The 11,930-nt window shown below is 43.0% G+C and overlaps 1 protein-coding gene across 1 annotated transcript; it reads left to right on the forward strand.

Moving 5' to 3' along the window:
* The first annotated feature begins 6,912 nt into the window (after window positions 1–6,912).
* LOC122023677 (subtilisin-like protease SBT1.8) lies at window positions 6,913–10,069 on the forward strand. The gene is made up of 2 exons (XM_042581934.1): window positions 6,913–8,933; window positions 9,034–10,069. Exons 1-2 carry the CDS (start codon window positions 7,301–7,303, stop codon window positions 9,705–9,707), a joined length of 2,307 nt encoding a protein of 768 aa, XP_042437868.1. The 5' UTR covers window positions 6,913–7,300; the 3' UTR covers window positions 9,708–10,069.
* Window positions 10,070–11,930: the final 1,861 nt, after the last annotated feature.

Below are 11,930 nucleotides of genomic sequence, written 5' to 3' on the forward strand. Positions count from 1 at the left end.
CGATCAGCCGATCGATCCACACATCCTGAATCGATCAGTGGATCGATTCAAATAGGTTGAATCGATTGGAACCCAACTCCAATCGATCCAGGACGCTGATTTTAGCTGGGAATGTCTGATTTCAGCACTCTAAACCTATTTTAGTCTAGGTAACCATTCCAAACCCCTAAAAATATATTTGTGTACATAAAACGGGTGTTTTCGTGTGGAAAACAAGGATGGATTGGTTAAGGAAGACTTCATTGAAGTTTAGGTTGAGGTTTGTTTCAAATTTTGAACATTTGAACCTCAAAACTTCTAAATCTGGGTTTCCTAAAGGTTTAGGGATTCCAAGTCATTGTTGGTGCAATGACAGAAGTTACCACCATGTCTTTAGGGGGAAGGACTCTTTAAAGGCATGAAAATTATTTTTCATGAACCTTGGAAGGTGGTTAACCTTCTTTAAAGAAAATGCTCATGGACGAGCTTTTGAACTTGAAATGGGGAGTGGATATCCTCATTATTTCAAGTGGAAACTCAAGTGGTTAGAAAATGCTCAAGGTTGGGTATTTGTCTACATTGAGGGAGAAGTTAAGGATAAATGAAGGGTATGGGACCTTCATTGTCGTGTTGATCACAACGAGTGATGTTGTGAACAACGATGAGCAACTCTTCAGGGGGGAGAGTTGTCAACAAATGGATTTGTTGATGTATACTCAAAATTGGGGCATGGGTTGATGTGTGCCCAAAGATGGGTTGATGTGTTTTATCAGTAGGGGGTTTGATGTGTGCCAATAGGGGGAGAATGAAAGGACTTGTGAATTGGAGTAAGTTAGGCTTTCATTACCTAGAGGGAGTTTGCCCTCTTAGGGGGAGAATGAAAAGTCTAACTTATGTGTTCATTACCTAGTGGCATGAAGAATGAGGCTATGGGATTAGCTTAACTTACATGTGGTATTGTAAGTGTTATTGTGGTATTGTCAAACATCAAAAAGGGGGAGATTGTTGGTGCAACATCCCTCAGGTCAAGGTTGACCTGGTTGACCAAGCTGAGTCTTGGTTTGAGTTTAGATGTTTGACAATAAGATATTGATTGAAGAAGAGTCAAGTAGGTCAAGGGAGTGACCGGATACTTGACTGGGAAGTCCTAGTGAGTGAAGCTAGGCAGATGGAAAGTCCTAGTGAGTGAAGCTAGGCAGATGGAAAACCCTAGTGAGTGAAACTAGGTGGAAGTCCTAGTGAGTGAAGCTAGGCAGATGGAAAGTCCTAGTGAGTGAAGCTAGGCAGATGGAAAACCCTAGTGAGTGAAACTAGGTGGAAGTCCTAGTGAGTGAAGCCAGGCAAGGGAAAATTCAGATGGATCAAGGATGATCGGACATCTGGTGTTGGGAAGTCCAAGTAGGTCAAAGGATTGACTGGATACTTGGCATGAGGAAATCCAGATGGGTCAAGGTTGACCAGACATCTGGTGGAAGTCCAAGTAGGTCAAGGGAGTGACCGGATACTTGGCACGACTAGAAAAGTCCAAGTGGGTCAAAGGGATTGACCAGACACTTGGTGGGAAGTCCTAGCAGGTCAAAGGAGTGACCAGATGCTAGGCATGATGTACCAACAGGTCAAGAATGACCGGATGTTGGTTTGGGAGTCTTGGAACTTGGTTTTGGGCAAAAACCAAGTGCTGGATCGATCAGGGGATCGATCCAGGAGCTGGATCGATCAGTGGATCGATCCAGGCTTTTTCCAGCGAACAGAAAGCCTCTGGATCGATCCGTGGATCGATCCAGATGTCCCAATCGATCAGTGGATCGATTGGGACGCGGCTGCTTCGCGCGATAAGCGCTGGATCGATCCATGGATCGATCCAGGCGTTTTTCCCAGAGCACAGAGGCGCTCTGGATCGATCCGTGAATCGATCCAAAGCCTCCTGGATCGATCCATGGATCGATCCAGACGTTTTTCCCAGAGCACAGAGGCGCTCTGGATCGATCCGTGAATCGATCCAAAGCCTCCCCGATCGATTGGGAACATTCGAATCGATCGGGATCCGACCGTTGGCGTCGATAAAGGCCGCAGGCGCACGATTCCTTCGGCAGCTCTTCACCGATTCACTCCAGATCTCTCGCCAACTTCTCCACAGCGCTCTCAAAGATCAGATCGCCAGTTCTTGAAGGATCTTGGAAGCTTTCCAAGTCAAGAGGCGGATCAAAGGCAAGAAGAGAAGCTAGGGTTAGGGTTTTCTATACTCATTGTAAGCTTTGCGCTTGTATTTTGTTTCCCTTTCCTTTCTTCTTGTACTGAGAGTCTTGTAGGGCTTCTCCGCCCTCGATAGTTACCGAAAAAGAGTGTTTTCATAGTGGAGGGTGCGTGCGTGGTGTGGATCCTTGGATTAGTCACCTCTTGTGAGGTGGATACCAAGTAAACCAACTTTGTTAGCGTTGTGTGATTGTTTCTGTTATTTTCCGCTGCATATCTTAGAAGAAACAAGCAACGCCAAGCAACGCCAAGCGACGAGCACGCGACGAGCTATTCACCCCCCCTCTAGCTACTTTTGGTCCTAACAAAAATCTCTTCGCCTCTTCTTTTAGTTTATTGCTTTTATTTATTTTATGCAAGTGTTATTCTGAGAATTCGAGAAAGGTAGTTTTCTTTTACTTTTGCAGGGCTATCCAACCCCCCTTCTAGCCGGCCAATGCGGTCCAACAGGTACATGATATAGTCCTAGACCCTAAGAGAGAGTGATCTGAAGTCAGTCACTACAGGTGGTCTCTCCTCCCCCAAAAGATACATATAGATAGTATTTACCTCTCCACCTAGTCTTTCACCTGGTTTGCGACACCAGGACTTTCCACCTAGAGTCCCCGACTCTAGGACTTTTGCCCGAAGCCCTCAACCCACCAAGACTTTTCTCCTAGGATTTACCTCCCCCTAGGGTTTTCCGCCTACCTAACCGCAACTAGGACTTTTGCCTAAGTACACTTAGGACTTTTCTATAAATTCATTCAAACATGTTAGATCACAAATGACCTTAACTTTGAACCCTTTGTCATTATCAAAACTTAGGTTCGATCGTCGGATGCTTACCACACCAACAGTTTCTTGTTCCCCATTGACAAGAAGCTTTACGGCGTCGTCATCCCTCAAACCCTTTGGAAGATTTTTCTTTCCGTTGCATCTTCTTCCACAGAAATCAAGCGGACAAAGCTAAAGACAAGGATATGACTTTTCAATCAGGTTTCTTATCCATTATGTTTATGTATTTATTTTTCTTATGTCATATTTAATTGATGAAATGAAGATCCATACTTTTTTATATTTCCTATATGTGAATTCTTATACGATTATTAGAATCCATGCAACTTAGGTTTCATGAGAACTAACAGTTATGAGTCAAGTTAGATCATCTATGAGTATCATCTTACATTCATGAAGGTACGAGCACATAGAATTGTTATATGTGTTCTAACGAGACTGATGAATGATGTATCAAAGCTAGGACGGAAATTGTAATGATCAAAATTGATTATGAAAAGTCCTTTGACATAATTGGGTGGGGCATTCTACTGATGTTCACTCAAAACATGTTAAGTGGATTGAGATGCTAGTGACTGCCACCCATTGAATAATGCTCATCAATGGTAACCAGGGACTTGATTTGATTCTCTCATAAAATGGGCCTCAGGAAGGGAAATCCATTATCTCCCTTGCTTTTCATCACTTTCAGTGATCTATTGACTAGATCTTTTGAGGAGACCAGAAGAAATGGAGCATCTAAAGGATAATCCAACAGTTTATTAGTCTCCTTTCTTATATTAATTGGATTCAAGATAAATTATGATAATTGGTAGGAGTAGAAGGGGGGAAAGGAGGTGGAGTAAGCTGAAGTCTTTGGTCCTAGAACTTAGGATTTATTATTAGTTTCGTCTCAAGAGGTATGACAAAGCTTATCGATAACATCATGGATAACATGCGAAAAGTTTGAAACTTCTGGCATCTCAGGCCACAATGGCTATGGCTAAAGAAATTGATCCGGTTAGAAATTGATAGAGATGGGGTGCTGGATACGTAGCTTTGATATTGACTATACGAATACTATTAGCTAAAAAAAGTTGACCCCGAACAATCCTCTGTGTCAAAAGGAACGTCGGCAACCGAGTCAGAGAGGGTCCTCAACACAGATACTTGAATGTGTAAAATTATGTAGCATTGCATACCTGTGCCTATAGATTGAGATCCCTTTTTATAGTGCTACTTTTTGTCTGTACATGAATCTCAAAAGTATTTCCAAAAATGATATACCATAAAGATGTTCTGACACTTTTCCCAAAATAAATTCGTAATCTTTGCGTTTGACAGAGTGGAAGCTTCTAATCTACAACTTGTATCTAGAATATTCTCTATCATCAATAGCATACAACACCAAAAAAAAATGTGAGGTCGTTGAGTTGAGAGACCCTTAATATGCTTAACTGGCAAACCGACATAGCCTCTCATGTATCCCGATCGGCTATCGCCTATAAGAACTACCAGCTCCGCTTTGAGAAATGTAATCGGAGACTCGTCTTTCGCTCGACCCCTCCGTTTGGCCAAAGAGTCCAGTCGGACTAAGTATCCAATTTGTCTAGTCAGGTCATAGGTTCGATCGACTGGATTACTCAGCCGAACTAATTAACCTTGCTATCTCTAAATGACAAAGAGGATTTGGCGCTGGAGGGTATTGAATAATTAACTTGGAGTTTCATCAATACTGAGGGGCTCTAGATCTAATTGACCCAAGGGTTTGGTCAGATGGTCTCCTAGTCATGACGATGGTCTGAGCTAGCCCTAAGTGTTACTCCCTCCTTTTGTCGGTCAATCTTCTTGACTTTGACCCAATTCAAAGGTCCTACCTTATTCGCTCCATCAGAAATAATAGGATGTGATTATCTTAGAAGATCAAAACTTGAGCTCAAAATGCTCAGGCTCCTTGCTCAGAGTTAGTCGAATCAAGAGGTTTCAATGGGTCTATTTCTAGGTTTATACAATGGATTTTTTTTTTCAAAAATAAATCTGAAAATAACTAGTGTCAACCCAGAAACAGTTTGTTTAAATTAGTGGACTAGACACCTAAAGAGTAGACAGCCACTGCGAGTGTGGGCATCGTATAGCATGCCACTGAATGTGTGATTATGATATCTTTTGTAATGCGATGAGTTGGAAAGTACTCAATGCGAGTGGCAAACACTTATTCCCGCACTATCCTCCATCCATCCCCCCACACGCCTTTCTTGCCCTCGCTAAGTGTCATGATTCATTTTCATTAAACAAAAGGAAAACGCTAAAAGCTAACGTGAAACGTGTTTTACTGGAAGAAAAGATGAGAAGAAAGAGTGGCGTTGTGCGGCATTTTAATGCCCATAATGAGCCTTTGGTGCCACAATGACAGTCCAACGGGTCCACGTTGCTATACAAGTGAAAAGATTTAATTTGTAATCGACTTAGTGAGTCCACTCCGATTTCGACTTTGATTGCAACATCATTTTCACCCATCCCACTTCTCAACTCTAGCATGCATGTAGCGGTGAAGATATAGTAGAGAGTGTCATAGTCATAATTTGTAGAATTATGATTCTACGTAGAATTGATTTAGGATTAGGATCAGATCAATGAAGATCGAATCATAGAATCGTACGATCCTATCAAAAACTCTTAAAATTTTATCATACATGATTAATAATTTAAAAAATATCTAAAAATCTCATATATATATATATATATATATAATTATTTACGCTCAACACCTCAAATTACATTACTATATGTATAAATTTAAATTAAATTGTAATTCAACTATTATTCTCGTATAATAATAATATTTATATTTTCATATCCTAAAATGAAAGAATATAAAATTTCTATTAACACAATAATAATAACACATATAATGTCAAAAATATTTCCTTGGTTTATAAGATAATTCAATTTAAAGACCAACAAAAATACCTAACGTATATAACAGAAGTTATTGCATCCTTTGATTCAAATATGAATGTCGGAAATAATCTTTAAAGACTGGTTGATGTCACACAAGACTAGACAATAGGCATCCAAAAACTCATTATTTTAGAAAAAAAAAAAATGACAGAATATTATTGATAAAAAATTAACTCAAAAATAATTAAACATATGTTTAAATAATTTAAAATCCTAATAAGATGAAAAAAAGATAATAAAAAAAGATAAAAAATTTTAGACATCCGAAAAGGATATATAAATGATATTTCTTGGGTTTGAAATAGCATGATTAAGGATAAACTTTGAAATTTATTAAAGATCTCTCAACGAGCTTTGATTTGATATATTATAGACCCCGTGGTTCAATCCGAGTCAAAAGTTATGACCTCTCAAAGCTTCCACTGATCCTACTCCGATCATGTTCCAATCCTACCGATCATGCTGTGATCCTATTGCAAAAAACGATTCTGCACGATCCTAGATTGATTTTGAGTTTCCGGATTGTAGGATCGTACGATCCGGATCGTGCGATCGTATGATCCGGATCGTGCGATCCTACAATTTGGATAGTGATTTTACAAACTATGATCACAATTCAATCAGATGTTGGAATATATACCGACGTTGAATTTAATAATAAAAAAACTTATACCGAGTAGCCGTGGATCAAAGTATAATTGAAAAAAATTCAAGAGTTTACTTTAGGGATAGATAAACAGTAAATCTTAATCGCGGCCCGTCATAAAATAAATTTATCTAATTAAAAAATCAATTAAGCTAATTTAAAAAAAATAAGTATTATTAATGAAAGTTAATTAGATATTATTTTTTAAAATTAAATATAAAAATAGATTAAAAAAAATATAATCGACTTATAAATATATAATATTAGTTAGACATCCTTAACAATAATCCTAAAAATTATATATAAAAAAAATCGCCAAATTCTAACCACTATACAATCTCAAATAGAAAACTTCGGTCGCAGCTCCCTGTATTCGTTTGAATAATTTCAAATCTTGTCCGTGCTCGAGACTGCCCGACCGTGACTCCTATTCGTCGCTGCGCAGTACTCAGTCCAGTGCAGTCTGCGGAGCAGATCGACTGCAGCGCGAGTCGCAGGAGATTTGTGCTGCTTGCCCGTTGCCCCTTTCCACTACCCGCTGCCCGTCGCCGACTTCCACCCTCACGTTTTCCTTGCCCAATCCATTCCTACCGCCTTAACACCATTTCCACCCTCCCACTTCCTTCCCTTGCTTCGTGTTCATGGCCACCGAGCTCTCTCTCTTCCTCTAGGGCCTTTACGGCAATTGCATCGACGGCTGCTGCCATGGCGAGCGTAGCAGCGTTGGTGTTCGTGCTCTTTTCCTTCGCCGGTGGCGTTGTTTTCTGTAACCAGACGTACATCGTTTACATGGATCCGACGCTCCGCCCGGCGGTCCACCCGACCCACCACGCCTGGTACGCGGCCCACCTTCAGTCCCTCGCCATCGACCCCGGACGCCACCTCCTCTATGCCTACTCTGACGTCCTCCACGGCTTCGCTGCCGCACTCCTCCCCCACCACATCCCCGTCCTCAGCTCCTCTCCGGCCATTCTCCATATCCAACCCGACCCTGTTCTTCATCTCCACACCACCCGGACTCCCCAGTTCCTAGGCCTCGCCTCCGACGCCGCCTCCGCCCTACCCCGTCCCATCGACGCCGTCGAGGCCGCCTCCCGAGACGTTTTCATCGCTGTGCTTGATACTGGTGTCTGGCCGGAGGCTCCTAGCTTCTCCGTTCCCGCGGGCCTCCCTGAGGTCCCATCCCGGTGGCGCGGCGCATGTGAGGCTGGAGTCGATTTCTCCCCCTCGTTATGTAACCGCAAGCTGGTTGGCGCCCGGAGCTTTGCTCGGGGCTTCCGCGCCGCTGCAGCGGCTGCCGGCGACGGCAATGTGAAGGGGAAGCCTAAGGAGTACCAGTCGGCGCGGGATCGCGACGGGCATGGAACACATACGGCGTCGACGGCTGCTGGATCCGCGGTGGCGAATGCTAGCCTCCTCGGGTACGCTGCTGGGACAGCCCGGGGCATGGCGACCGCCGCCCGAGTCGCTGCCTACAAGGTCTGTTGGGCTTCCAGCTGCTTCGGGTCCGACATCCTTGCCGGGATCGAAGCCGCCATCGTCGACGGCGCCGACGTGCTCTCTCTATCCCTCGGCGGTAGATCTGCCCCTTACTTCCACGACATCATCGCCATCGGCGCCTTCGCCGCTGCGGATCGTGGCATCTTCGTCGCCTGCTCGGCCGGAAACAGTGGCCCCGGCCCAGCAACCCTAGCCAACGGTGCCCCCTGGATCGCCACCGTTGGGGCCGGAACCCTGGACCGCGACTTCCCGGCCTACGCCCGTCTCGGGAACGGCGCGAAGTACACCGGCGTCTCACTCTACAGCGGCAAAGGCATGAGGAAGAAGCTGATCCCGGCAGTGTACGGCGCCGGGAGCACCAACGCAAGTAAGCTGTGCCTTGAGGGGACACTGAACCCTGCACAGGTGCGTGGGAAACTAGTGCTCTGCGATCGCGGGGTGAGCGCCCGCGTCGAGAAGGGGGCGGTGGTGAAGGCCGCCGGAGGGGCCGGGATGATTCTGGCGAACACCGCATCTAACGGGGAGGAGCTGGTCGCCGACAGCCACCTACTGCCGGCGATGGCCGTGGGGAAGAAAGAAGGCGACCTGATAAGGTTGTACATCACCACCGACGCGAAGCCGAGGGGAGTGCTAGCTTTTGGGGGAACAGTGCTAGGGGTGCGGCCGTCGCCGGTGGTGGCAGCCTTCAGCTCGAGGGGGCCGAATCCGGTGTCGCCGGAGATACTAAAGCCAGACTTCATCGGGCCTGGAGTAAACATCTTAGCAGGATGGTCAGGAGAAGTTGGACCGACGGGGTTGCCCAAGGATCGCCGGAGGACTCAGTTCAATATAATGTCTGGTAGGTACTCTACAATTGTGGATCAATACTTCTACAATTAAAGAACTTTCATCGAGCCAAACATGTACCTTGTTCTTTTTACCTTCATCTCTGTGTGCAGGAACATCAATGTCATGCCCGCACATCAGTGGAGTTGCTGCACTGCTGAAAGGTGCACACCCTGACTGGAGCCCTGCCGCCATCAAGTCTGCTCTCATGACAACTGCATATTACGTCGACAACACCAGATCTCCCCTTCTTGACGCTGCCGGAGGTTCATTCGCCACGCCATTTGCTTATGGCGCTGGCCATGTCGATCCAGAGAAAGCCCTCTCCCCAGGCCTCATCTATGACATCGCGACGGATGACTACGTTTCTTTCCTTTGCTCTTTGAACTACACCATTCCGCACATCAAGGCCATCGCAAAGCGGAACGTCACTTGCTTGCCGAAGCTGTCAAATCCGGGTAACCTCAACTACCCTTCCTTCTCAGTGGTGTTCGAGAAGAATTTGAGGGCCGTAAAGTACAGAAGGGAGGTGACGAATGTCGGCCCTGCATCGTCGTATGAAGTAAAGGTTACTGGACCCGACGATGTGGTTGTGACGGTTAGGCCAACACGCCTTGTATTCGAACGTGTTCATCAGAAGCTGAAGTACAGTGTGACGTTCGTATCGAAGAAGGAAAGGGGGAAATCGAGGGATGAGGCATTTGGTCGGATCACCTGGGCTAGCAAGCAGCACAAAGTGCAAAGTCCTGTAGCCTATACATGGAAGAAGTATACATGGAAGAAGTGAATATTGATTTAAATTCTGATCTTTTCTAACTGCATGATGCAACTCTACCTAATTCTGCTCAGGTCAAAAGAGTTGTTAGCAGAGAGTAAAATCCAAGCTTCTTAATGTTGGTTTCCATATGGTTTTCTTGTTTTCACCGCCCAAAGTTTTAGTTCTTGCAATGCGTTTTCTTATGTAGCCTCAAATTTCCATTTACGCTTTAACAAGAAGCATTTGAGAGCTGGAGGAGCCTTTGCTTCTACAGTGTGTTCTCATTAATCTAATACAGTGCGTCTACAGTCATCTTTACAAGCATCCTTATCAGGCTTTTTGTTCTGTGCTATTTACAGTTTGCTAATGTAAGAGGATTGAATTTTCTACTAGCTTTTATGTATTCATTCAACCTTTTAGCAATTGTATAGTAAAACATTGCTTGTTACCTACCGTTCTCCAGCATTCCAAGCGTTGCAGGTTTCGCTACATCCCTCTGCCTTCTTCCTCCAATTTCCATCGAGATCATAAATTACAAGGATTTTTTTTTGTAACCTTTCACTTCTGCTTCACAAATTGCAGATGATGCCTATACTTGCCGTTTAATTTTGAGCAAGCAGAATAAAAGTTAAAAAAAAAATCTTCACGAGAGTAAATAAACCCTTTTCTATCAGTGTATTTCTATCCAAGTAAAATGCGAAAACTTCTATCTCAAATCACGTACCTTTCCATGGAAGAATTTCTGTCTATAAGGAAACAACCCTGTGTTGACAAGACAACAAATAAAAAACGGCAATTTATCAAATTACGCACTTAAATATCTTAATTGACCAAAAGGCGTATGCTACTTTAGTTTTTACCAAAGGGCGTATTTTTTCAAGTGCACTTCCCTTTTTATCCTTCTGACAAATTAAACCTTTTTTTTGTCGTTTTCCTTTTCTCTCTCTTCTCTTTCCTATTACCTCTTTCATCAACGAAATGTAAGATTTAGTTATTTTTTTGATAACATTTTAATACATTTAGAGAAGCTAAAATAAACAATGGATAGCATAGTTAAATTCCTTGCAACATCAGGAATCCACAGGAACTGAAATGGGTGTAATCTGAGGTCTCTAGATCCATCAGTGGGTTTTGGTCAAAACTCACTGATGGACCTAGAGAGCTCCGATTGCACTCATTTCAGTTTCTATGGATTTCTGGTGTTACAAGGAGTTCAAATATGCTATCCATTGTTTATTTTGACTTTTAAAAGGTGTTAAAATAGCAGAAGAAAAAAAATCAGCAAAAAGGTTCCAAATCAGGCCCAACGTGGGCCTGATATGATTCCATATCAGGCCTAACGTGGAGCCTTTTTGCTGATTTTTTCTTCTCCTATTTTAACACCTTATAAAAGTCAAAATAAACAATGGATAGCATATTTGAACTCCTTGTAACACCAGGAATCCATAGAAACTGAAATGGGTGCAATCGGATCTCTCTAGATCCATCTGATGGACCTAGAGAGCTCCGATTGCACCCATTTCAATTTCTATGGATTCCTGGTGTTACAAGGAGTTCAAATATGCTATCCATTGTTTATTTTGACTTTTAAAAGATGTTAAAATAGCAGAAGAAAAAATCAGCAAAAAAGCTCCACGTTAGGCCTGATATGAAATCATATCAGGCCCACGTTGGGCCTGATATGGTTCCATATCAGGCTCCACGTTAGGCCTGATATGGAACCATATCAGGCCCAATGTGGATCTGATATGATTTTTCCTTGAGCTTCATACAATGTATAGAAATTAATTTGATGATAGAAAACCAAGAGTTCTGTTAGTCCTATGATTTAATTGTCTTTTTCTCAAGCATGTTGTGCAAATTGATTCTCTGTTCCTCTGAACATTGTTTTATCAGTATATTGCTGATAGGTCCATCTTTGGATCTTGTTTGGTCAGCAACTCTTGATGAATTTCTTGATGGATCTAGTAGGGTTGTGGCTTGAATTTGTGCCTAATTCTTTGTGTTTGTTTTCCCTTGTCACCCCATAATTGTGTAATGCCAATGGAAATGGTGTGATTGTCATAACCCACAGTCAATTTTTTTTACTTTAAAAAAAAAGATTGCATCTTCAGCAATAACTTACTGCTTCCAATAATGCTTTACATCTGAATGTAAGATTTAGTTATTTTTTTGATAACATTTTAATACATTTAGAGAAGCTAAAATAAACAATGGATAGCATAGTTAAACTCCTTGCAACATCAGGAATCC

Source organism: Zingiber officinale, chromosome 9B, assembly GCF_018446385.1.
Source record: "Zingiber officinale cultivar Zhangliang chromosome 9B, Zo_v1.1, whole genome shotgun sequence".
Taxonomy (NCBI): Eukaryota; Viridiplantae; Streptophyta; class Magnoliopsida; order Zingiberales; family Zingiberaceae; genus Zingiber; species Zingiber officinale.